Source organism: Somniosus microcephalus, chromosome 2 (assembly GCF_052327205.1).
Source record: "Somniosus microcephalus isolate GS21.2 chromosome 2, FLI_Smic_1.0, whole genome shotgun sequence".
NCBI classification, from domain to species: Eukaryota; Metazoa; Chordata; class Chondrichthyes; order Squaliformes; family Somniosidae; genus Somniosus; species Somniosus microcephalus.
The window spans coordinates 298,883,011-298,910,269 of record NC_140988.1 but is presented as its reverse complement, the minus strand read 5'-3'; the positions used below and the strand labels follow the sequence as shown (position 1 = coordinate 298,910,269).

Genomic DNA, 27,259 nt, shown 5'->3' with positions numbered 1-27,259 from the left:
AATGCAGCTTTGAGTTTCTCATCCTTGTCACTATACCAGTGCGGGTGGCAAATTCACTGAATAGCCAAGCTACTGCTGCCATGAGTTTGTTTTTGCTATATAGGGCAAGGATATTTCTGGCCATGCTGCAGAATACTTTCATTTTTAGAGTCCAATGGAAGAGATTGCACCACTTATCGCATTAGTAGAACTTTCTGTCAAAAAGAATCAAAATTTATAAATGCTTGAAAGCATGGATCTCGTCCAGTCCTTGGTGTAGTGAATATACAGTGAGTTATTCTTATGCACCAGACATTATTCTAAGGGACTGAAGGTCAATACAGAGACATTTTGGAGGTCTCTTCCAGCAAATGTTTCCCACACTAGTCCATTACTATCTAGTCAAAGGGCATGGGAATTATCTAGATTTCATTGAAAGGACAACTATAATGTAGGAACTGAGTGTTGGTTAGATTTGTATATGTATAGTTACTTGTCATACATTACAAAAAAATCTAGATTCCTGAGGAAGCAGCATTATGGATTTCAAACTTGCAACATAGCAGCATTCTTCCTTGTTATTGAATTCAATTTACTCTGTACTGATTTTTTAAATCCCCAGAACCCTCTGAGTATGTTCCAAGATTGAAAAGGATGAGCCTCATTGCTCAACCTAGTGCTCTGTGACAAGTTTGTGACCAGAGTGTATCCACACACCACGTGGCACAGCTCCAGTGTGCTGCTCTACAGAATACTAGGACATGGATTCATGCCACAATATTTCTCAGAGGATGTGTTGCCCACCCTCCCCCACCCCCACACACCTGGGGTCATTGCTGCATAAAATTTAGCCTTGACATTGAAATGATGGTGTGGGGAGGTTATTGGAGATGAAATACTGAAGGTCATGGGGAAGAAGAGAATAAACAGTCAACTGCACTTCTGTTCATTTGACTTGCTATTTTTTCTGCTGTGAGATTGTCTTTGCAATCAAATTTTTCTTAGTTTTTTTTCCAGCACCTGAGTATAATTCACCTGTCCTTGTCTTTTGCTCCAGCTCTCTCTCCCCACCCCCCAGCTTTGCCCTTGTTCAAAGTTGTCCTTGCTTCAAAAACACACATCCTAGCTCTGTTGCCTCCATTACAGAGTGCCAGGTTCTTTACTTCATGCTTCAGTTTTTTTTTATTTGCTTGGGTGCCAAGCAGGCAATGTGGAGCTGTTTGTCCTGGTTCCAGCTACAAGGTCACCTGTTGGCTGTGCAGGGCTGTAAACTCTGTTCACCAACCAATAGCGGCAGCCCCATTGACCAGGAATCCCATAACCTGGGCAACAAGATTGCTACAATATGATTCATAACATTTTATAGCACAGAAGGTGGCCATTTAGCCTTATGTGCATTTTGCCTGCTGGCTCGCTGAAAGAACTATCCGTTTAGTCCCTTTCCCCATACCCTTTTTAAATTTAAACTTTTCAAATAGTTATTCATTTTCCTTTTTAAAAGCTTTTATAGATTCAGCTTCCACTACTGTTTCTGATAGAGTATTCTATATTCCAACACCCCTCAAATATTTAAAAAAAAAACTTTTCATATCCTCTCCCTTTGTTCTTTTGGGTAACAAGTTTACCAACTCCCCAACCAGTGGGAACAGTTTTTTCCTGTTTACCTTGTCAAAATCCTTCCTAATTTTGAACATCAATCCAATCTCCTCCTCAATTCTGCCTTAGTGGAACAAAATTCCAAAAAGTGATTTGATTCAGCTTTTAATAAATGGCACATTTTCATATCTAATCCAGAAAATCAACAACTGTGGAAGTTCAATACATCTTTGCAATCTGAGCCACATGGAAACTGCAAGCATATTCTGTGTGTTTATTTTTGGGAGGGGAGAAATCGACATTAGCTGCTCTCAAGGGCCATCATCCTGTTCTTGTATTGTAATTGGCCCTGTGTTACAGTAACGCCCTGTACTCCCAGTAGTAGGAGTGTGATTTCTGAATCAATTACAGCTTCCCTCCCTTTTATTAGACACATTCTTAGTTTCATGAATTTATAGTGAATATTTAGAATGTTTTATTTTTATATAGCAACCAGTTATTTTTGTAGACACGCATTCAGGGATTGTAAGTCCAGTGCAGGGACATTTTGGAGTTCCTTTTATAGAACTCTTCTGTTAAGTCCGTGAATGATTGAGACACGGACCAGCAGGAGTGAAAACAAACAAGTCTTTACTGATGGAAGTCAATAGTGAAACTAACAAACAGAGGCTCTCTAGTGCCTTTTATACAGGGGTGGTCACTGCCGGTACTGCAGTCTGAGACCAGTTATTCTCTTAAAGGTACATACACCACAATTCCTCCCCTTTTAGATAAACAGTACATGTAATTCATTATCATTTAGTTGTTAAATGAATGTTAATCACAATTACTGTTGCTAGATACATTGGTTAAGTTTAAGCAATTATAAGTTCAGTCTTTGAGGAGGCTTCCTGATTCTGTCTGGATAACGCCTCTTTGGGGTATCAGGTTCTTCTGGCAATGTTGCGTCGGGATCAATGTCTTTGTTTGGTTCATTTGCTTCCAATATTACCGGTTCTGCGGTAGCTGCAATTGGAACGTCAGTTTCATTACCAGGTGTATCAGATCGTGGTGTGGAGTTGACGTTTGCCAGTGACTCTAGAATCTGGTCAGCATGGCATCTTACAATGCTCTCCCCAACGTCCACGGTATACATGAGGGGTCCTTGTCGTGTACAAATCGTTCCTGGCTGCCATTTCTCCGTGCGGTAGTCCCGGGCCAAAACTGGTTGACCTATCTTAAAACTCCTGGTTGTCCTTTCATTCATATTCTGAAACTGCCTGTTCTCCACATCTCTTCGGACGTTTGGCTTAACCAAATCCAAGCGGCATTGTAGTCTTCGATTGAAGAACATCATGGCTGGAGTTTGGTTGGTAACCGCATGTGTCGCATTCCGGTAGGCAAACAAGAAGTTATCCACCTTGTGTTGTAGGGGTATATCTTCATTACACATTGCCTTGATAGCCTTCTTGAATGTTTGGACAAGCCTCTCGGCCAATCCATTAGTGGCTGGATGATATGGGGCAGATGTGTAATGCTTAACGCCATTGTTCTTTAAGAACCTCCGGAACTCTTCAGATGCAAACTGTGGTCCATTGTCAGAGCAAATCTGTTCAGGCAGCCCATTCCTGGCGAATATGGTTCGCAAAACTGTGATAGTTTTTTCCGTGGTGGTTGAGGACATTTTTATTACCTCTGGCCACTTTGTGCATCCACCGCAATTAAAAACATCGAGTCCATGAAGGGACCAGCAAAATCAATGTTCACCCGTTGCCATGGAGATGAGGGCCACTCCCATGGATGCAGAGGAGCTTGTGGGGCGTTTTGGACCTTCTGGCATCCTGCACAGCTCTTGGTCATCTCTTCGATTTCTCTATCGATTCCCGGCCACCACACAAACGCTCTGGCTAAGTTCTTCATTTTTACCCCACCCAGATGACCCTCATGAAGCTCATTGAGCACTCTATCCGTCAACTTAGGTGGAATTACTACTCTGGATCCACACATCAAGGTTCCTCTGCACACTGACAGCTGTTCTCTTCTCGGCGAGAATGCTGGCAGCAGTGGTTCGCCATGTGCTGGCCATCCCTTCACTGTTAAATCATAGACCCGTGATAGTATCGGGTCATTCCGTGTTTCCTTTTCTATGTTTGCATTCGTCACAGGGAGACATTCGACTATGGTCGAGTGGAATAACTCTATTAGATCCACTGCAAGGTCTTCTTCCACCGTCGGCAACGGTAGGCATGACAATCCATCAGCATTTCCATGCTGTTTAGTTCCTTTGTACTCGACGTCATATTGGTGTGCCCCTAGGAAAAGGGACCATCTCTGCAGCCGTTGTGCCGTCATTATCGGTACGCCCTTCTGAGGGTTGAAAATGGAAACAAGAGGTTGATGATCGGTTAGTAGAGTAAATTTTTGACCGTGCAGATAGTGATTGAACTTCTTCACCCCCCACACTAGGCTGAGGGCCTCTCTGTCAATCTGGGCGTAGTTACGCTCGGCAGAAGTTAACGAGCGTGACGCAAAAGCTATCGGCCTCTCTAAACCATCAAGGAATTTATATGACAGTACCGCCCCAATGCCGTAGGGAGACGCATCACACGCCAGCCTGATTGGCAGTGCTGGGTTGTAGTGAGCCAATACTTCCCTTGAAGTGATTAAGTCCTTACTCTTCTGAAAAGCACACTTACAATCATCGCTCCATTTCCATGCTACCCCCGTTCGTAGCAGGGCGTTCAGTGGGTGCAGAATTGTTGACAAATTTGGCAAAAACTTATGATAGTAATTCACCAACCCGAGGAATGACCTCAGTTGTGACACATTTTCAGGCGCTGGGGCCTTAACAACCGCTTCAATTTTGTCAGGGGACTTATGTAACCCCTCTTCATCAATCACGTGGCTACAATACGATATCTGTTTCTTTAAAAATTCGCACTTGGGGCGGTTGGCTCACAGCCCATGTTCCCGTAGTCTAGTGAGCACCTGTTCTAGGTTGTTAAGGTGTTCACTGTCATCTTCACCTGTCACAAGGATGTCGTCCAAGTAACACTGAGTCCCCGGAATCCCTTGCAGGACTTGTTCCATCGCTCTTTGCCATATCGCCGGAGCCGATGCTACTCCGAATACCAATCGATGATACTGGTAAAGACCTTTGTGAGTGTTTATCGTGAGATACTTCCTAGAGGACTCTTCAACCTCCATCTGCAAATATGCTTGCGCTAGGTCAATTTTTGTAAAACGCTTCCCTCCAGACAGTGAGGCGAAGATGTCTTCTATCTTTGGAAGAGGATATTGTACTGTGTGAAGGACAGGGTTCACCGTCACCTTGAAATCCCCACAGATGCGAATCTTCCTTGGCTCTCCGGACTTATTGCTTAACGTTTTCTTCATGACAGGAACGATGGGTGTCGCCCACTCGCTCCAGTCGACCTTAGACTACACGCCCGCCTTCTCCAGATTCTCCAGCTCTGCCTCGACAGCTGGGCGAATTGCATATGGTACCGGTCTTGCTTTGAAAAACTTGGGAACTGCATTCTCTTCTATTTTTATCGAGGCGGTTACGCCTTTAAGCGTGCCCAGTTCTTGTTGAAATACCTCTTTGGCGTTAGCTAAGATTGTTGACAATCGTCCAGGAGTGACGTCTTCATCTTTTTTACCGTCCACCGTCATTGCATGAATGGAATGCCAATCTAAGTTTATCTTCCTGATCCATTCCTGTCCCAATAACGGTGGTCCACCATTTGGCAGTATGCAGAGATACAATTTCCGTATTTTCGTGCCATTGTATTCGACAGGCCCCCTTATTTTTCCTCTGGGGTATATTTTTTGCCCCGTATACGTCGTCAAGACGATGGATGTCTCTCTCAAGGGTATGTGTGAAAATAGCCGCTCGTAGTCTCGTCGATTCATGACGGTTAGCGCTGATCCTGTATCCAATTCCATTTTAACTTGGGACCCTGCTATTGTGAGGGTGACCCAAATGGTTCGGTGATCCTCTTTTGCGATTACATTGTGAAGTTTGAGACAGCTTAGTCTCTTGTTCCTGGATTCACTATCGCTCATCTGGTCTTCGGAACTACTGTCCGTCATCTTTTGTACTTTCTTGTACGGTTCCTTAGTAGCCTTTTTGTTGTCGCTGGTCTTCTTCCCAGACCTGCAAACTCGTGCAATGTGTCCAATCTTCCCGCATTGTCTGCATATTTTGTCTTTGGACCAGCAGTCCTTCTGGTCATGGTTAGTTCTGCCGCAGCGATAACATTTTGCAAATCCCCGTGTCATTTCGTGGGTGCCGTATTCCTGTGGTTTTTGTTGAATTTCTGCAGCTCCCCTGGCTGCTGCTTCATACGATACTGCCACGCTGAAAGCCTTATCTAACGTCAGCTCTTTTTCTGAGAGTAACTTCTTCTGTGTTCCTTCACTCGGGAGTCCACAGACAAATTTGTCCCGTAGGGTATCTGCCAGTCCTGCTCCGAACTGGCAGTGCTTTGATAGCTTGCGTAGTTCCGTAAGATACTCAGCATTGCTCTCATCTTTGTGCTGAGTTCTCCTGTGGAATTTAAATCTTTCTGCTATCAACAGCGGTGCAGGGTTTAAGTGTTCCTGTAGGACAGCTACAATTTCGTTAAAACTCTTCGCCTTCGGTTTGGCTGGAGTAATCAGGTCCCGCAATAGGCCATACGTTCTAGCGCCCATTAAGTTTAGCAATATCGATGCCTTTTTCCCCTCCGCTATTTCGTTTGCCTCGAAATATACCTCGACTCTTTCCACATACGTGGTCCAGTCCTCTAATGTATTATCAAAAGCAGTGATACAGCCAGTCTTCGGCATCTTGCAAATCTAAAATGGCGCCTCCCGCGCTTTGCCTTCTTCCCCGCTGTTGTTAGCGCTGCTTTCCACGGTTTCTTGCGCGTTAAATATTGATTCTTTTTCTTTGATTATTTTCCCGTCGTGGAGCGGACCCTCTGGGACACTTCCCTCCCTCTTCTTAGGTCCGAACGCTGCCCGGCTTCTAAGCACCAGCCGCGCCCTGTGTGCTCCACCCTCTCTCTCTCTCTCTTTGCTTCCCGACTTGCTGCCCGGCCCCGTTGAAAAGCCACCCGATCGAGCTTCAGCCCGCCGCAGCCCAGGAAGGATCAGAGCACTACCTGCCACCAGCCCGATTTAGCTGGGAAACCACAGACCGAGGAACCCAGCCTGGCTCTGGAAAGTCTCCTGCAAGTTTTCAAACCGATGATTGACGGTCGACGCCCGTTTCTCGAGTTTCTTTGGACTCTTTTTTTTCCTTCTGGCTCTGACCTTCAACAACGTCGTCTGAGGTGCTGCCGAGTTGCAGGTAAGTTCGTTTCTTACTCGTCGCCAGTGTTAAGTCCGTGAATGATTGAGACACGGACCAGCAGGAGTGAAAACAAACAAGTCTTTACTGGTGGAAGTCAATAGTGAAACTAACAAACAGAGGCTCTCTAGTGCCTTTTATACAGGGGTGGTCACTGCTGGTACTGCAGTCTGAGACCAGTTATTCTCTTAAAGGTACATACCCAACATCTTCCAAGCAAATGTTCCCACGCTAGCCCATTACTGTACAATCAAAGGGGCCATAAGGGAATCTGATCTTAATTTAAAGGGAAATTGTAGTGCGGGGGGAAAGTGCACGTTGGATTCATAACATTTAAATTGGTACATATTCTGTAACGGAAGCATCAGAATCCTTGATGTGTGTAAGGAAAAGGGGCGGAAGTGGATCGACCACCCATTATACACCATGCTCGAGTTTCCTTTGACTTCAGTGGAACAGAAAATCGGGCAAGGTATTTAACAGGCATCCGATCTGCTACAGTACGTTTTGCACCCCCGCTGAAGTTGAATTTTACCCCCGATATTTCTGTTCCAAGACCCGTCTCGCAATCCCGATAGAATTACTCTTTGTGCACTGCATCATTGTGTGTTTGCCACCTTGTGATACGTTAGGGCCAGAAGTTCGGCAGCACAATGTCCATTTTTCAGGTGTGCTAAACGGCCTCCTAAGCCTCCAGTATGGGCAGGCAGGAACCACATGCTCATGAGCCGGAAATGCGCCGCCTGCCATATTGGTAAAGGCCAAAATATCAGTGTGCAGTCCCCATGCCTGAAACTGGTGTTAGGCCCTTTGCATATGCAAGTAAGGGGCCTATTGAGGCCCCCCAATGCAAGACCAGTTTGTCCTGAGGCAGCCGGCAAAAAATGATTAAATGAACTGCCTGTTAGACCGCAACCAGCAAGGTCAGATTTTAAAATATACTTATTTGAAGGAGCAGGAGTTCTCTCCCCGCTGCCAGATTGAAAGAACGTGGGCTGACGCCGGCCAGCACTACCCCTTCCCAATCTGATTGCCCCAACCCCCTTCCCGGACACTTTCTGTCCCAATCCCATTAACCCCCCTCCCCCACCCTTCCCCCTTTAATCACTTACCTGAGGGCCTGTTACTGTCCACATCTCGCCATCTCGATGGTAATGAGGCCCAATATTGGGTGTGCCTTGAGCCTCACCATTCACAGGCAGGAAATGTTCCCAGCTCCCCTCGCTCACCCAAAAGTGGGCACGCCTGAATTTTGGAGCCCTCTTACCACTGTATCCACCAGCAGAATTGCTTCGATCTAATTTGCAAAATGCGCTGCGCTGGAAAATTGTTGTAGCGTGAATTATCTCCACCCATCACTGTTGAAGGAAGTTTGGTCCTTCCACTTCTTCGAATTGTCTCCACAAGATGAAGTCAGACCTACAAAGAATGATTTTGGAATTTCTCATATGACGTTGCAAAGCAGATAAAGTTGTTGTACCTATTATTGTTGGACCTCTGGGTTCACTGGTGATTGCTGTGTAAGGGTCAGTGTTAAGGATGAAACCTTTCCCAATCAAGCCTGTTATTATACACTTTAAAAAAAGGGAATAAAGAGCTCCTTTAAAAGGGAAATAAATGCTAAGAATGAAAGTACTTATTCTTTCTAAGAACCAGCCAGTAAACTCTACAGAGAAGCTCCGAGGCTACCCGTGAGCAGGTGAAGAATGGAAACTGAGTGCCAGGAAGAATGGAAATCGAAAGTGGGGGAGCGAGTCACAGGGGAGAGGTGGGAGGAACTTGGATTTCATCAGTAATTAATAGTAACTCACTAATATTAATGATTAATAGTAATAATTATAATGGTCAGATTCCCCTCATAACCAAAAGTATTACAATAACAGTGATTGTAATGGGTGTAAGGCCCCAATATCGTACCTGTAACTAGCACCAATGTTCCTTCTCTTTTCCTTTGGGCCGCGCATCCCCTTTAATGGGTTGAGCGGCCCATTCAAATTTTGTGTGCGCTGTTTTTCCATTTGAAAGCCGGTGAGCCGGCTGCGCGGGAGCTCCAGAACGCTGTGCGGCCGCACAGATTAAAGAGACCATTGACTAGCACCCTCCGTAAACTTGAGCTCATCCAAAACCCTGCTACTCGTATCCTAACTCACACCAAGTCCCGTTCATCCATCAGCCCCTGTGTTTGCTGACCTATATTGACTCCCGGTCCGGCAACCCCTCAATTTTAAAATTCTCGTCCCTGTTTTCAAATCCCTTCATGGCATCATCCCACCCCATCTCCTGTAACCTCCTCCAGCCAATGTTCCCTTTTAAGCTGCATGGCCGCGCAGCGCTACAGGGAACCCACGCAGCCAACTTGCTGGCTGTTGAATACAAAAACCATGCATGCATGGTATTTTGAATGGGCCCCATGGCCCCTTTTAAGGCGGCAAAAAAAAAAAGGGAATATTGCCTCCACCCCTACAACCCTCGCTCTGTGCTCCTCCTGGTTCTGGCCTATTGCGCAACCCTGATTTGAATCGCTCCACCATTGGCAGCCGTGCCTTCAGCTGCCAAACCCTAAGCTCTGGAATCCCCTCCCTAAACCTCTCCGCCTCTCTACCTCTCTCTTCTCCTTTAAGACGCTCGTTAAAGCCTACCTCTTTGACCAAACTTTTGGTCATCTGCCCTAATATCATCTTATGTGGCTCGGTGTTAAATTTTGTTCAACGCTCCTGTGAAGCGCATTGGGACGTTTTACTTTGTTAAAGGCACGATATAAATACAAATTGTTGTTGTTCAAGCAGTCAGGCAGCATCTGTGGAGAACAACCAAGCTGAAGTTTTGGGTGTGAACCTTTTCCCGCACCTGAAACACCAACTTGTCTGTTTCCTCTACAGATGCTGCTTGATCTGCTAAGTGTTTCCAGGATTTTCAATCAAATACTCTATATATGCACTTTTACCTTGGTGATCGCATGTTGTGAAGAAGTTTTGCAGCTTCCATGCAATGCTCTTCAGATTTACATTGCACTCTTGTTAGCTCTTTAGGAGGCCAGTTTTGTTTTGAAGTGAAAGTAAACACAGGGTCAGCCTAGAATTGATTAGGAATTGGTTCTGTGTGTCTGCATGATGCCAATTAGCAGCATAATATCATAATGTGTGTGGCTGCACAGAGCTGACTGTGTTTAGAGACCAAGGTGGTGCCAGCTCTTGGCCCATTTTTTAAAAAAAAAGCTAATGGGATTCTAGGTTTTATTGCAAGAGGTATAGAATATAAAAGTCAAGAATCACAGAAACCCCACAGCGCAGATGGAGGCCATTTCGGCCCATCGAGCCTGCACCGACACATATCCCACCCTATCCCCGTAACCCCACGTATTTAATCCCCCTAATACTAAGGGTCAATTTATCATAGCCAATCAACCTAACCCGCACATCTTTGGACTGTGGGAGGAAACCGGAGCACCCGGAGGAAACCCACGCAAACACGGGGAGAATGTGCAAACTCCACACAGACAGTCACCCGAGGCCGGATTCGAACCCGGGTCCCTGGCGCTGTGAGGCAACAGTGCTAACCACAGAGGTAATGATGAGCTGATATAAAATCTTTAAGGCCTCCGTTAAAGTGCTATGTGCAGTATTGACTTCCACTCTAGACAGAATATTATGGTTTTATGGAAGGTAAGATGCAGATTTATTAGAATCAGATTCATTTAATTCAATCAGTACAATTGGTCTTCATGTAATAATACAAAATAATGAGCACGCTATGCCTCCCCAAATCAGATTGTCTGTCTTAACTCAAACAAAATAATTTCTGATTACTCTTGTATTACATCCTACTCTCAGCCTTTTCTGCCTCAGTGCTCTGTTTCAAAAACTTGACTGCCTATGTCTGCATCTTTGTTTTATGCCTCTCTATTCACAGCCAGAAAGGGAAGGTGTGCCTCAGCAGAGAAATAAAAGGTCCATAGCAGTGGAGTGCAAGTCCAAGAAAGTCATGTTTTAACTGTGTAATGCAGTCAAACCACACGTTCAGTACTGTATCCAATTCTAGACACAAAGGAGGCCTGCAAGCGCTAGAGACAGTGCAGAGAAAAGCCACAAGACCGAGTGTCAAGAGGTCTTGAGTTTTAAGGAGAGACTTAAGAAACTTGGTCTTTTCAGCCTTAAAAGGAGGAGACTGAGCAGTGGTTGTGTAGAGGTATACAGATAGCAAAACGGCAATTTAGTTTGAAGTAAAATAACAAATTTTAGGAAATTAAAATAAGGGGTGTGAGTTCAAACTAGCAAAATGCAAAATTATGACACATCAGGAAGTTATTTCTAGAAAGAGTAATCGATATTTGAAATAGACTTCTGGGTGGAGTAGTGGAGGTGAAAAAACTGGAGCATTTATGGTCTATGTGGATGGATGAACTAAGCTGCACTGAATGGCATTCATCGTACCTATTTATCTTGTGATCTGCTTGGGACAGAGAGCAAACCTAATCAGGCTGAGAGAAGTAACTGGAGTGAACAATGGTGCTGGGCTCATAGTGATTATCTGACATAGAAACATAGAAGATAGGAGCAGGGGTAGGCCATTCGGCCCCTCGAGCCTGCTCCGCCATTCAATGCGATCATGGCCGATCATCCAAATTCACTACCCCGGCCCCTGCTTTCTCCCCATATCCCTTGATCCCTTTAGCCTTAAGAAATATATCCAACTCCTTCTTGAATATATTTAATGAACTGGCCTCCACCTTCTTCTGTGGTAGAGTTCCACAGGTTCACCACTATCTGGGTGAAGAAATTCCTCCTCATCTCTGTCCTAAATGGCCTACCCTTTATCCTTAGACTGTGTCCCCTGGTTCTGGACTCCCCGACCATCGTGAACATCCTTCCAGCATCTAGTCTGTCCAGTCCTGTCAGAATTTTATAAGTTTCAATGAGATCACCTCTCATTCTTCTAAACTCCAGCGAGTACAAGCCCAATCGACCCAATCTCTCCTCGTACGTCATTCCTGCCATCCCAGGTATCAGTCTGGTGAATCTTCGCTGAACTCCTTCCATGGCAAGAACATCCTTCCTCAGATAAGGCGACCAAAACTGCACACAATACTCAAGATGTGGTCTCACCAAGGCCCTGTACAACTGCAGCAAGACATCCTTGTTCCTGTACTCAAACCCTCTCGCTACGAAGGCCAACATACCATTTGCCGCCTTAACCGCCTGCTGCACCTGCATGCTTACCTTCAGCGGCTGGTGCACAAGGACACCCAGGTCTCGTTGCACTTCCCCTTCTCCCAATCTATTGCCATTTAGATAATAATCTGCCTTCCTGTTTTTGCCACCAAAGTGGACAACCTCACATTTATCCACTCCCTAACTTATTTCTTCCCTCCCTCCCCCAACTCCTCCTGCAATATGGCCTACTCTATTTCAAACTGCATGTTAAATGACAAATGCTTTCCCTTCTGCCTCCCACATCAACACAAAAGAAAACAAGTCCAGCAGCTCCAGCACACTAACTGGGTGTTTCCTGATATAATTTTGGAAGCAGTCATATAACTTATGTGGTAAACCACGTTCACTATCGTATCACTGTTAGTAGTTAGCACTGTTCACCACTGTTCGTTATAAGTGTATCACTGACCACTATTGTATCACGGTACGAGGTCGCCTCTTGCCACACTGCTATACCTGGGATGACCACTGCCGACTCTGCCTTGGCTCCACCCACCAGGCCAGGTATAAAGGTGAGCGACTGGCTGGTATTCCTCCTGCTTGGATCGGATCACCCACGAGAGTGGGCTCTGTTATTTAGTCAATAAAAACCTTTAGTCACCTTCGTAACTCTTCGCCTTTTATTGGAGGAATTGATAGGTATATCAATTTTATTGACTAAATTTAATGATGTCCGACAACGAGTCACAACCGGCGGAGGAGCCACCAGCGCAGCTCCCAGGAGCACAGCCACACCAGCCAGCTTGGCTGCGAGCCCTCAGACCGCCGTACCTGGACCTGAACCCACGAGCAGCAAACTCAGCCGCAGACTTTAAACACTGGCTGGTCTGCTTCGAATCATACCTGAGAGAATCCAGCGTCCCTCAGGCATCCAAACTAAGTGTCCTGCAGGCACAACTGAGCCCGAGAGTATACACTCTCATCGAGGACATGACTACCTACGAGACCGCCATCAACCTGCTGAAACAGAAGTACCGGACCCCGGTAAACTACATGTACGCTAGGCACCTCCTAAGATCACGGCCGCAACAGCCAGGAGAATCAGTAGCCGAATTCTCACAGGCGCTATATGCACTCGCTAGGAACTGTGACTTTAAATCGGTGTCGGCAGCCGAAAATACTGAAGATAATATCCGCGACGCATTCCTGAAAGGCCTACGGTCCGAGTACTCACGGCAAAGACTGCTGGAAGCTAAAGACCTCAGCATGGAAAAAGCTGACGCCCTCGCTATCTCCCTGGAAGTGGCCCACCAAGATCAGGAAGCATTCACCAGGTACTGCTCGCGACCCTGGGACTCGGGCCCGACCCCTACCACAGCACCCTTCCCAGCGCCGCCCCCGGGACCTACCTCTGCGTCGGCGTCCCGGACCCGACCGACCCCGGCACCGGCCCCGACATTGGGCATCCGCGATCGGGCCGCCGGCTTTTTTTTGTGGCCAGGAGAAGCACCCGAGGTCGCGCTGCCCAGCCAAGAACTCCATATGCAAAACCTGCCTGAAAGGCCACTTCTCCAAGGCCTGCAGGAGCGGATCCTCAGAGGCCAGCAGTGCCGCATGCGAACTATGGGGGCGGCCATCTTCGTTTAGGGCAACTGAGGCCAGCATCCCCACACATGAGTCATGGGGGTGGCCATCTTTGATTAAGGCAACCGACCCCAATAGTGCCTCATGTGAGCTACGGGGGCAGCCATCTTCTCCGTCATTTTGTCCTACCTCGTGGGAGACGCCATTTTACTCACCACGCCCGACCGCCTCGCCCGCAGATGACAACGACTCGCTCAGCTACACACTAGCTTCCGTCACCCTGGACCAAGCCCGCCCGCACCATCTGTCCAAGTCAATGATGGACATCAAAGTGAACGGCCACGCCACGACCTGCCTGTTCGACAGCGGAAGCACGGAGAGCTTCATCCACCCAGACACGGTGAGCCACTACTCCCTCTCTGTCCTACCAACGCGCAGCCGAATCTCGATGGCATCGAGGTCCCACGCCACGGACATCAGCGGCTACTGTGTCGTGACCCTGTCGGTTAAGGGCACGGAGTATAAAAACTTTAAACTCCTCGTCCTCCCCCATCTCTGCGCTGCCGTCCTACTAGGGCTGGACTTCCAATCCCACCTCCAAAGCGTAACCCTAGCATACGGTGGACCCCTCCCCCCACTCACAGTCAACAACCAGCAAACGTTAAACCGCCCACCGCGTAACACCTGCAGCCTCTCCACCCTCAAGGTCCCGCCACCCTCTCTGTTTGCTAACCTTACCCCTGACTGCAAACTCGTCGCTACCAAGAGCAGGCGGTATAGCGCCGGGGACAGAGCCTTCATTAGCTCTGAGGTGCGGCGCCTCCTGAAAGAGGGCATTATCGAGGGGAGCAGCAGCCCCTGGCGTGCCCAGGTCGTAGTCGTAAAGACCGGCGATAAAAACCGCCTGGTCATCGACTACAGCCAGACCATAAACAGATATACCCAGCTGGACGCATACCCCCTACCCCGCATATCTGACATGGTCAATCAGATTGCACAGTATAAAGTATTCTCGACCATCGACCTGAAGTCGGCCTACCACCAACTCCCTATCCACCGAGGACCGCCAGTATACCGCCTTCGAGGCGAATGGGCGCCTATACCACTTCCTTAGGGCCCCCTTCGGTGTCACTAATGGGGTCTCGGTCTTCCAAAGGGAGATGGACCAGATGGTTGACCAGAACGAACTGCAGGCTACATTCCCCTACCTAGATAACGTCACTATCTGCGGCCGCGACCGGCAGGAACATGACGCGAATCTGGAGAAATGCCTCCGTACGGCCCAACGGCTGAATCTCACCTACAATAAGGAGAAATGCGTGTTTAACACCACGCGCCTTGCCATCCTCGGCTGTGTAGTGGAGAACGGAATCATCGGCCCCGACCCAGAAAGAATGCGCCCCCTCATGGAGCTACCCCTCCCCCACTGCCCTAAAGCACTTAGGAGAACCCTGGGGCTTTTCGCCTACTATGCCCAATGGGTACCCAATTACGCGGACAAAGCCAGACCCCCTCCTGAAAGCCACTTCCTTCCCCCTCACGGAGGAGGCGTGCGCGGCCTTCTCCCTCATTAAGGGAGACATAGCCAAGGCCACGATGCACGCAGTGGACGAGTCCATCCCCTTCCAGGTGGAGAGCGACGCATCCGACTTCGCCTTAGCCGCCACCCTAAACCAGGAGGGGAGGCCAGTGGCCTTCTTCTCAAGGACCCTACAGGGCCCCGAGATCCGACATTCGTCGGTCGAGAAAGAGGCCCAGGCGATCGTGGAGGCAGTACGGCGCTGGAGGCACTACCTGGCAGGCAAACGATTTACCCTCCTCACCGACCAGCGTTCGGTGGCTTTCATGTTTAATAACAAGCTGAAGGGCAAAATCAAGAATGACAAGATTTTGAGATGGAGAATCGAGCTCTCCACCTACGATTATGAGATCTTGTACCGGCCAGGCAAGCTGAACGAATCCCCTGATGCCCTTTCACGAATGACATGCGCCAGCGTGCATATCGATAGGCTTCAGACCCTCCACGACCAGCTCTGCCACCCCGGAGTCACCAGACTCTACCATTTCATTAAGGCCCGCAACCTGACCTACTCCATCGAGGAGGTCAGGACCATGACCAGGAACTGCCAGACCTGTGCGGAGTGCAAACCGCACTTCTATAGGCCGGACCGAGCAAGCCTGATCAAGGCCACCCGCCCCTTCGAGCGCCTGAGCATCGACTTTAAGGGGCCCCTCCCGTCCTCTGACCGTAATGTGTACTTCCTCAACATCGTTGATGAGTACTCCCGTTTCCCCTTTGCCTTCCCCTGCCCCGACATGACCAGTAGCACGGTCATTAAGTGCCTGAATGCCTTCTTCGCCTTGTTCGGGTTCCCGAACTATATACACAGCGACCGGGGCTCCTCCTTCATGAGCGAGGAACTCCGGCAATTCCTCCTAGAGAGAGGTATTGCAGCAAGCAGGACCACCAGCTACAACCCCAGAGGTAACGGTCAGGTGGAAAGAGAGAACGCGACGGTATGGAAGGCCGTCCTCTTAGCCTTAAAGTCTAAGGTCCTCCCAACCTCCCGCTGGCAAGAAGTCCTCCCGACAGCGCTGCACTCCCTCCGGTCATTACTTTGCACGGCCACTAACACCACCCCCCATGAACGAATGTTCGTTTTCCCCAGGAAGTCGACTACGGGAACCACTCTACCAACCTGGCTGACCGCCCCGGGGCCGGTCTGGCTGCGGAAACACGTGAGGGCCCATAAAACGGACCCCCTGGTCGAGAGGGTGAACCTCCTGCACGCCAACCCCCAGTACGCCTACGTGGCGTACCCAGACGGGCGGGAGGACACTGTCTCCCTACGAGACCTCGCACCCTCAGCCGATCCGGAAACACCGCCACCACCCCCCCCAACCCCAGCCCAGGTAGAAGGCATGCCGGAACCCCACGAGCCCTCGCCGACCACGCAAACACCAGCATCAACACCGGATAAGGCAACACCACCGCTGCGGCGATCGGAGAGGCTTACGAAGCCTCCGGACAGACTGACCTACCAGAATTGGTAGTACACTTCACCCCGCCGGACTTAATTCTAAACAAGGGGTGAATGTGGTAAACCACGTTCACTATCGTATCACTGTTAGTAGTTAGCACTGTTCACCACTGTTCGTTATAACTGTATCACTGACCACTATTGTATCACGGTACGAGGTCGCCTCTTGCCACACTGCTATACCTGGGATGACCACTGGCGACTCCGCCTTGGCTCCACCCACCAGGCCAGGTATAAAGGTGAGCGACTGGCTGGTATTCCTCCTGCTTGGATCGGATCACCCACGAGAGTGGGCTCTGTTTTTTAGTCAATAAAAACCTTTAGTCACCTTCATAACTCTTCGCCTTTTATTGGAGGAATTGATAGGTATATCAACTTATTCATAACCTCTTATTCATAGGCACAGCACTGCTGCCTGTCTTAGGATGATATTTCTATAGATACCTGGCATCCCCCTGTGGCCAGGGCTCAGCTGTCAAGCTGTCAAATTGAACTGGATAAAAATAGGTAAAGAGGGGGTACTTAAAAGGTTAGCAGCGCTCAAAGTAGAAAAGTCTCCCAGTCCAGATGGGATGCATCCTAGGTTGTTGAGGAAAGTAAGGGTGGAAATTGCGGAGGCTTTGGCCACAATCTTCCAATCCTCCTTGGATATGGGAGTGGTGCCTAAATACGAAATTGGCTAAGGGACAGAAAGCAGAGAGTAGTGGTGAACAGTTGTTTTTCAGACTGGAGAGAAGTATACTGTGGTGTCCCCCAGGGGTCGGTATTAGAACCACTGCTCTTTTTGATAATATTAATGACCTGGACTTGGTTATATGGGGCATAATTTCAAAGTTTGCAGATGACGCAAAACTTCTAAATGTAGTAAACAGTGAGGAGGATAGTAACAGACTTCATGAGGACATAGACAGGCTGGCAAAATGGGCAGACACATGGCAGATGCAATTTAATGCCGAGAAGTGTGAAGTGATGCATTTTGTTAAGAAAAATCTTTGAAGGTAGCAGGACAAGTTGAGCAGGCTGTTAAAAAGGCATACAGGATCCTTGGCTTTATAAATGGAGGCATTGGGCTCGAATTTCCAAGCCCCGTGGAGGCGGGAGTGGTGGGAAAATTGCAGAATCAGGGTGGCAGGAACCCATCCCGCCTCCGTGCCAATGTCCCAGGAGGCCGATATCCGACCTGTGCTAGGAGCCGTCTCCCCGAGACGGGAACGGGATTAGTGCCAATTAACTGCCTGTTTACAGGTAGTTAACAGGCAGTTTTTTGCCTAATCCCTATTTTTAGCCCTGAAGTGTGGGCTTCCCGACGGCTCCAAACCACGGCAAGTTAGTGAGGCGGACCGTCGGTCTGAAGGGGTTGGTCGAGATGTCCGTTGTGCAGGTGAGTGATGGGTGCATGTGTGCAGAAGTAAGTGTGTGAGGTAAGTGTAAAGTGTTTTAATAAGTTTTACTTACCTTTACTTTCTCCTGCAGGCTTCCTTCCTTCAGTTCTCGGGAGTCCCTCAGTTCACCGGCACAGAAAGCAGAATGGCTGCTGAACTGCCAAAAGCTGCAGCATTCTGCTTTCTGGTCTGGAGAGATCTCTAACTGAGTCTGAGTAGAAGGACTCAAGTTAGAAGACAGATTGTCAGTGTTTGACAGCTTCACCGAGCTGTCAAACGCTGATTTTTCATCTGTCAAAAGCTCTTGACAGATGAAATGTCAATCGCTGACGTCACCTGCTGCCGGGTGTCCCTTAATTGGCCTGCTGAGCCCGCTGGGTGGGCTTAACCAGGTCAATCAAGGGAAAATAGCGTGGGTTGGCCACAAGTTGATGGAGGCGGGACTACAACCCAAAAAGTGGGAGTCCCGCCTCCATCACGTCCCCATTGACAAAATCCAGCCCATAGAGTACAAAAGCAAGGAAGTTACGCTAAACCTTTTATAAAACACTGGTTAGGCCCCAGCTGGAGTATTGTGGCCAGTTCTAGCCAGCACACTTCGGGAAGGATGTCAAGCCCTGAGGGTGCCGAGAAGATTTATTAGAATGTTACCAGGGATATGGGACTTCAATTATGTGGAGAGACAAGAGAAGCTGGGATTGTTCTCCTGGGAGATTTGATAGGTGTTCAAAATCATGAAGGGTTTTGATAGAGTAAATAAAGAGAAACTGTTTCCAGTGACAGAAGGGTTGGTAACCAGAGGGCACAGATTTAAGGTAATTGGCAAAGAACCAGAGGCGACATGAGGGGAAAAAAATACGCAGCGAGTTGTTATGATCTGGAATGCACTGCCTGAAAGGGTAATGGAAACAGATTCAATAGCCACTTTCAAAGGGGAATTAGATAAAGACACAATGGGCAGAATGGCCTCCTTCTGAACTGTATGGTTCTATGATTATCAGAAGAAAGTATTACAGTACATCAAGAAACACAATTCTGTTAATTTGGTTGTGGGTATTACATTTTGTGAATAACCTTTATCTTCTGACTTGTAAAGATTAATCATGCTGCCTTTTATGGCATAGCTTTAAACTATAGATTTCAAATGTGACATTGCTCCCACCCCCACATTTACTTCAGGGCAATGAAGACTGCAGTAACATTTCTGCACCACAATTAAATGTAACCAGATTACAACTTTGTATTTTACCTATGTGGTAATTTTATAGTTAATGGCATTTCTTCAATTCAAAACGAACAGAAAACCATTTTTGGTGATCTGAAAGGAAAGTTCGATGTTGGTCTAATAGCTAAGAATTGTAGCTGCAAGTTCTGCCTGCTAACTTCTTTAACCTGTGTCCTAATATGACCACCTGCCTGTTATAATTGGATAGTTTGTTTGTTGATTGTGAACAATAAATACTGCACATCCCAAGGACAATTCTTTTTAAAGTACCGCTTGTGTACTTGATAGAACTGATTTGTAGCTCTGTAGCTTTCAATACTTGTAAGATATCCTATTCTTATATTTTTATATTATATATACATATATATATTGTACGTAGAATTAGGATTTGGTTTAATCTCATATGATTGAGGTTTTCTTTTAATTTTGTGGATGGCTTGTCGATTTGTACTGTGGCTAGAAATAATGAAATGGTTAAAGTTATTCATTCCCAGGATGCTGCCGGGTTTAATGCATCAGTTCATAATTTAGCTGACTGTGCTATTTGTTTCCTGCTGAAGTGCTGGATGTGTGATTCATGCCTGTGTGACTAAACTTTATCAAGACATTGTGAAACGAAATAGCTAAGATAGTCTTGAGATAGGAAATGGGACAATGAGCCCAATATAGCAAACAAGTTAGCATCTGATGTTTTGACAGGAACCATCACATTTCTAGGGGTCTTGTTCACACTAACTCTATCGCCATAATGAATCATCAAGGATTGTATACATGACTAGAGGTCTAACGATCTTGAGCTTTCCTTCACAATTTGTAGAGCGATCAGAATGAAAGTTTTGATAGTTGCATCTCTACCGAGAGGGAAAATGGAGCAATATCATTTATTTCTCTGTATGACGACTGCTTAGAGACAGTGGGCTGGATTTTCCCTGTGGTGGCGAGATGGCGGCGGGAGAGCTGGATGGCGGGTTCCGGTCCCGCTCCTGTCTACAGCCCATCTCTCAAAAAGATTTTCCGTAGATTGGCCTCGTTAAGCCCACCCTGCGGGGTTCCTGGCCAATTAACAGGAAGCGGGTCTGATGACCACGGCCACATTGATTTTGACAGTTGTGCTGTCAGTGTTCTGCAGCATTGAGGTGCTGCAAACACCAACCAGCACTGCACAAAGGTGCACGTCTGCACCCAGGCTCACGCATGACTCCCTCCATATGCTTATGGAGGGAGTCACAGCACGCAAGGAGATGCTCTTCCCTTCCCATGGGCGGAAGAGATCTCCCCAGGTGATCATCGCCGTCTGGTTGCACATTGCACTGCAGGACATAAGCAGGGATGTCGTCAGGAGGGCCTGGCTGCAGTGGCGCCAACCTTTCAATGATCTCATTAGATCACGAAACGTTACTGCAATACCACACTCAACCTCACCCTGCTGTGCCACTCATCGCATCCCCATCACTCTGCCTTCCATACCCTAGTCCTGCACATCCTTACACCAACTTACCTTGCACCTCCACCCATCCCTCTCTATCTACATTATTACTTCCCCATCCCACTAGCCACCCCTCACACTCACCTTCATCCTACTGCAAGCATACCAACTAACAACACACAAGGGTAGGCACTTGAAAGGTTTGGCCAATGTTCATGTGAAGTTTCTGTTAATGTGTTGTCATACAGTTAAATCTATATTCTCAACGCTTCACCTTACTGGACCTGTGTGCACCTTGAGAAGTGTCTTACTGAGTTCCAGTGAATGTTGAAACATAACCGCCCCCACCCCAGCTATAGTGATGAGTGTGAATGGAATGGCTTTCCGGTGCTGGTGTGGGATGGTGTCAACCTGGCGCATCATGTGGCAGCCAGGGTTTACAGCGTCAAGTGAAGTAAATCTGGCTATGGTGATGCCATCGCTGGCCTCCCAGGCAGCAATGTTGTCGGGGGCTGATGCCCTGTGTCCTGTGCAGCATCAGGTGATGGCGGAGGAGGTTGGTGTTGGGGCTGATCGTGGAAGGATTCAGAGGACCAAGGTGTGATTTTTCCAAGGGCACCGATGTTGCTGCAATAGATGGCAGCTGCAGGTGAGATGATAGAAGTGAGCTGTCAATGGTGAGAGAGGTTGTTCCAATGAGGTGGCACTGATTATACAGTTGGCTCTAAACATTTGCAAACTAAAGAAATCTCTGTCCTACAAATGCAGTAACCAACAGTTTCTGAGCTCCGAAACTGACCATCTGCAACATGGCATCCTTTACACCACTTCTACAGCTGTCCGCTTATCAGATACATCAAAGCAAACTCGACTCATGACGGGGTGAGCTGGCGTGTTCCCCGAGCAGCGGGTAACCCGTGGGGAGCACGTAAAATTGCAAGGTAGCCTCAAAATAGCATTAAATTGGCTGTTAACAAGCCATTTAATGATCTAAATTGTCTCCCCCGCCGCTTGGTGTTGGGTCAGTTCTCCGCTGACAGACCCGACACCTGGGAGACTCACGTGGAGGCGGGTTGACAGCAGGTTTCCTATCTGCTGTCAATCTTTTCTATTTTGACAGCGAACCCGCCTCCAAACCCACCCTCTGAGTGCTGGAAAAATCTAGCACATTGACTTGGTTTAACACATTACAAGGTTTAAGTTGTAACCATATTTGGCGTCCGATTTGAATTCTTACATCCTGCATTTAACATTAGTTTCAGATGCAGTTTATAATGCTGTTTTAGGTTTGCAACTTTTCTTGCTAGTTGCTTTAATGGAATTAAAAGCTATGATTTTCATTCTAAAGCCTAATTAAAATAATAAAATACCCAGCCTCCTGCTCCCTGATTGCATCTGTGTACAGCACCGGTAGCATATAGAATAGTGGATGTGCAGTAAAATCAAACTTGATTTTTGGGACATAGTGTGATTGGAGGAGCAGGAGGTGCACCTCTGCCTTCGAGTTCACTTCTTTCTAACATGAGCCTTTGCTCCTCGGGTTGCCTTGCCTGCGGTTCAGAGGCCAAATTAGGAATTCTCCTTGTCGTCTGACCAAATCTTAGTTTGAGTTTCCTGTGTACCACTGGAGAGACTATTTATTTTAAATGACACAATTTCTAATTTCTGTATGTGTACAGTTGAAATCAATGTGATGTGAAGGTTGGGGAAAGATATACATGATTAGTCTTGCTCTTCCTTATACTTAGCATTTTAATTTTAAAAGAACGCTTTTTCATAATGCAGGTGAATCCACTACTAGAAGCATTTGGAAATGCCCAGACTGTGATGAATGACAACAGCAGTAGATTTGGGAAATACATTCAACTGAGATTTCACAATACTGCAGGTAAAAAAAAAAATACATCTTCTATATATCGGAATTAAAGAGGGCACCTGATGTGAGCTGGTGTGTCTTCACTGCCAATTCTTTTCTGTTTCTGATTGTAAAGTCACATTCCCAGATGTTTTGTCCTTGTTTTGTGCTCGTATCCATGATCTGCTGTTTATACATTCAGTAGGTTACAAAAAGTTATCATCAACATAATGAAGATATGCGCCATCCATTCAATACTGTGGATGAAGATTGTTCTTATGAGGGCTTAATGTGTTCTCTGGTCAGTTTTGTATTTTTTGATTCATAGCCACTTCCTGCATGAAGTTTGATGGAACAGTGCAGATTTTGACCATCTCATTTTCCATAACTGCATTGTCGTCTTGTTGCACCTCAAAGGCAAGCCCATGTTGTACAGAGTGAATTGCATTTCATTTAAATACTGAACTGCTTTTCAGTGGTGAATGTTTTTTTTTCTCTCCCCCTTTTTTTCTTCCCCTTCTGTCTCTATCTCTCTGTGAAACCTTGCTATGTGCAAATTGGCTGCCATGCTTGCCTGCATAACAGGGATGGCAATTCAAAAAGAGGTTTGTTGGATGTGAAATGCTTTAGAACAACCTGTGGAGAGGTTTACTTATAGCCGGAAAAGTTTCAGGTTTTTGCTGCTTGAGGTTAAACAATCTGATATTGCAAAGCACGCTACTTGTTTTAAGTCTCTCAGGTCTATTACAATTGAAGCTGGCAATCCAGGGCTTGGACTAATCAACTGTAGAAAGAAAAATGAACTGCAAATGCTAGAAATCTGGGAAAATAAAAAATGCTAACAATACACAGGAACACCATCTGCATCAGTAAGTCAACAGTTTGTTGCCCCTCACTGACCTCATTCACAGGCACACGGTTGGCTTCCAGATGTGTGCTAACAATAACCAGCTCTGCCTCTCCACCACCTGTGTTGACCACATCCATGCTGTCTGATTGAAGTCATGAATGAGCTACAACTTCCTTCAGAAAGACTGAAGCCATTATTTTCAGCCCTCGCCTAAACTCTCTTTCTTTGCCACTCATTCGATCTCCTCCCTGGTCACAACACTTAGTGAACCATGCTATGTTGGCATCCTGTTCAACCCAGAGCTGAGCTTCAAGCCCCACATCCAATACATCTGCAAGACCACTTATTTCCACCTTCACAGCACTGCCTGTCTCTACCTTTACTTATCATCTCTACACTAGATTTCCTTACTGACCTCCCAACCTGAATTCCCCCATTAACTCCATTTTGTCCAAAATTCATCCGCCCGCACCCTGTACCACATTAAGTCCTGCTTACCCATCACCCCTGTCCTCACTAACCTACAGCGGCTTCCTTTTTCTCAATGCATTGACATTCATATCCTCAAGTTCTTCCATGATTGTGCCAATCTGGCAGCCCCCTTAAAAATAATTATATTCCTGATTCCAACCTGGACCCCAGTATGGTCCCACTTCTGACATTTTCAGTACCTTATCCCTGGATCAGGCTCCAAAGCGGGTTTGTGACCGTTCCAGCGGAATCCCACCAAACTTGTGGGAAGGGTGTGTGTTTGTGTCTGTCTGACCTCTCGGGCCCGTTGTCTCTCATCTACCCCCTGATACTTTTACAGGAAATCTGGAGTGGGCAGAACATCTAGCCCAGTATTTTTAGTAAATGTACAGTTACATATTAGAACTTTTAAGACTTGAAAATGTTATGCTCTGAATTTGACTGTTGATGGACTCCTATAAAATCTCATAGCTGTTCTCCTTAAGGGTTAGCTGGGGGAGATAAGTGGAGTTTCTTTTCTGTCAAGTTGGCTCTAAAATGACATGCCTTGTATGGGAGATTGGAACAGAATTCCAAAAAGCACAATCCGGCAACCCCCTTATAAGGTGGTCAGTTTAGTGTCGTGGTTATGTTTCTGGTAGTGAGCCAGAGAACCTGAGTTCAAATCCCACCATGCCAATTTGAGAATTTGAATTCAGTTTAAAAGAAATCTGGAAATAAAAAGTTAGTGTTCGTAAAAGTGACCATGAAGTTGTCAGATTGTCATAAAATCCCAACTGGTTCACTAATGCCCTTTTTAGGGAAGGAAACCCAGCGGCCTAGAAATTCGGTGGCGCCCCGTCCAAGCTCGCCTGGGCGCCGGAATTACCGCTGCGAACGGAGCCGTTTGCATCATCCCGATATTCAGTTTCAGCGCCCCAAACGGAAGCATGGCGCTGCTTGAGGCGCCCCGCATCCCTCTTGGGGTGCTGAAACTGAATATCGCAGCGCAACGTGCCGCAGCTGCGGCACGGCGTGCTGCGGTACTGCAGGCCTTCCTCTCCTTAAAGGGGAGGGGCCTGCACCAGCGCGATCCGAGATCGTGAGTGCCGGCAAAAGAGCCCGGCACCGAGGAGAATTGCTGGGCTCTTGGGACACATCCGGCACTGCCCGGGGGGGGGGGTGCTCAGGAGGCCGGGGACGGCGGCGCGAGGAGGTGCTGGCAGGTGGCCAGCAAAAAAAATGGCCGCCCTGCATCTCCCCTTTAATTAGCGCCACTCGCCGCAGGTAGGCCCCCCTGACCCGGTCGCAAATTGTGGCTGGCGTTACAGCGGGGGGCGCGACCAACTATCGCGATCGGGGCGGTAGCAGGGCGCTGCGCACACCGATGATGTCATCGGTGGTGGCACAGCGCTACAGGCTAACGCCGCCATTAGCACCCCGCTAAATATCGCGGGAGGCGTGGCCAGTGGTGCTAAAGTCACTGAGTGCCCTCTTTAGGCGCTAACTGGTGGCGCAGCCCACCGAATTTCCAGGCCAGCGTCTTTAACCGGTTTGGCCTATGTGTGACCCCAGTCCCACACCAACATGGTTGGCTCTTAACTGCCCTCTGAAGTGGTCTAGCAAGTCACTCCGTTATATCAAGCCACTAGGTTCAGGAAAAAGGCCCATCACCACATTCTCAGGCTAACTAGGGATTGGCAATAGATGCCAGAGATGCCCTTATCCCGAGAATTTTTTTAAAAGTTTATCTCCCCATGGCAAAATTGGTAATGTAACACCTGAGCCAAGCACATCCGCAGTACTGCAGAGCATTGTTAATAATTGATCAGCTAACCTGGGTGGGGTCTGGGATTCTTCCCACCTGGTGCTAGATAACCCTGCAAGCCAATGTCCTAATGGGTAGCTGAAAACTTACTAATGTTCTGCTGGTATGTTGTGCAGCTTTAGCCAGATAAACTCCAACAGCACCCCCTGTGCACACTTGGGTTTCCTAAGTTTTCACTCTTACCAATTTGCGTCAAAGTTCTTTAGGCTTGGGTAAGTGGGATAATCCCCTATGGAGAGAGAATGTGTACTCCAGATCAGCAAAAGGAAACTACTTGTGAATTGCTCAGTAGTTTAGTTTGGTCCAACGTGATAGTAAGTTTCTAAGTGTGTCTGGCTGACCAAAACCAAATGATTTTTAATGCAATGTGGACACTATTTAGTGTGAAAAATAAGTTTTGTAATAATTCATGTAATCCTTTCTAATAAGTTTACACTAAATATTAATATTGAAGTAAATCTAACTTTCCCTAAATCAATTAACTGCATGTGTGAGGCAAACTCCCAAATAAAACCCTACTACAGACTTGCTGTTGAGCATTTGTATGACAAATGCACCCAAGACAGAAATTGCCTCTTGGCCTCCCACACTGATTTTCCCCTACTTACTATGACCATGCTGTATTTGTGTGGTTTTGTGTTATTTTTATTTTTTTATTTTAGTTGTGGTTTCCTTCTAGAGTCACTGCCCAACAGATGAGTTAAGTAGAGGAAAAGGTCAGCTAGTCAGGGACAGTGACCAGGTTCTCTCAAAAGCTATGGTTTATGATTAAATAGGAATACTGTCTGATTCCATCCAATGAATTGGATATTCAATGCAATACGTGTAACTTGGTACTTTACTTTCACCCAGTGAAAGGTGCTAAAATCAATGAATACCTTTTGGAGAAATCCCGAGTTGTGCGTCAGGATGAAGGCGAGAGAAACTTCCATATTTTCTACTATATGTTTGCTGGAATATCTGCTGCTGACCAGGAAATCTACGGTCTTTTGGACCCTAAGTTCTACAGGTAACATTTTATCTCGGCAGCTCACCATGTATGTTTTTACTTTGTTTTTTATTGTCAAGTGGAAGAAGATTATTCTAGTAGAACTCTCAAAGGCACAGGCCCCATTGTAGTTAATGTAGCAATTTTTTTCTCCATAATTGCTTAAAATTCTAGTATTAATACTTTGAGCTAAGATTCAATGATTTAGCCTATGCTGCAGGAATCTGAAAGATCCCCAACAGTACATGTTAGATTGTTGGGAGGTTGTAAGTTGTAAGCTGTGAACTTGTTAGATTTTACAACTTTATTTGAGCAGAAGTTGGGTTTATTGCTTAGGTTTGTGTGTTTTCTGCCACGACTGTCCTTGAAGGAAACTAAGTACCTTATTCAAGTGATGCGCTATCAATTACTCATAAGGCTGAGAGTTAAGAGAGTGATATACCTATCAATTCCTCCAATAAAAGGCGAAGAGTTACGAAGGTGACTAAAGGTTTTTATTGACTAAATAACAGAGCCCACTCTCGTGGGTGATCCGATCCAAGCAGGAGGAATACCAGCCAGTCGCTCACCTTTATACCTGGCCTGGTG

The 27,259-nt window shown here is 46.9% G+C and overlaps 1 protein-coding gene across 3 annotated transcripts in view; it reads left to right on the top strand.

Moving 5' to 3' along the window:
- Positions 1 to 27,259, top strand: part of unm_sa41569 (un-named sa41569) — a 240,318-nt gene that overhangs the window by 103,452 nt on the left and 109,607 nt on the right. For all 3 annotated transcript variants that reach the window (XM_085973470.1, XM_085973465.1, XM_085973479.1), the window contains exons 5-6: positions 22,486 to 22,588; positions 26,536 to 26,692. In XM_085973470.1, the coding sequence (XP_085829596.1) occupies positions 22,486 to 22,588; positions 26,536 to 26,692 (260 nt within the window). The remainder of the gene's footprint in view (positions 1 to 22,485; positions 22,589 to 26,535; positions 26,693 to 27,259) is intronic.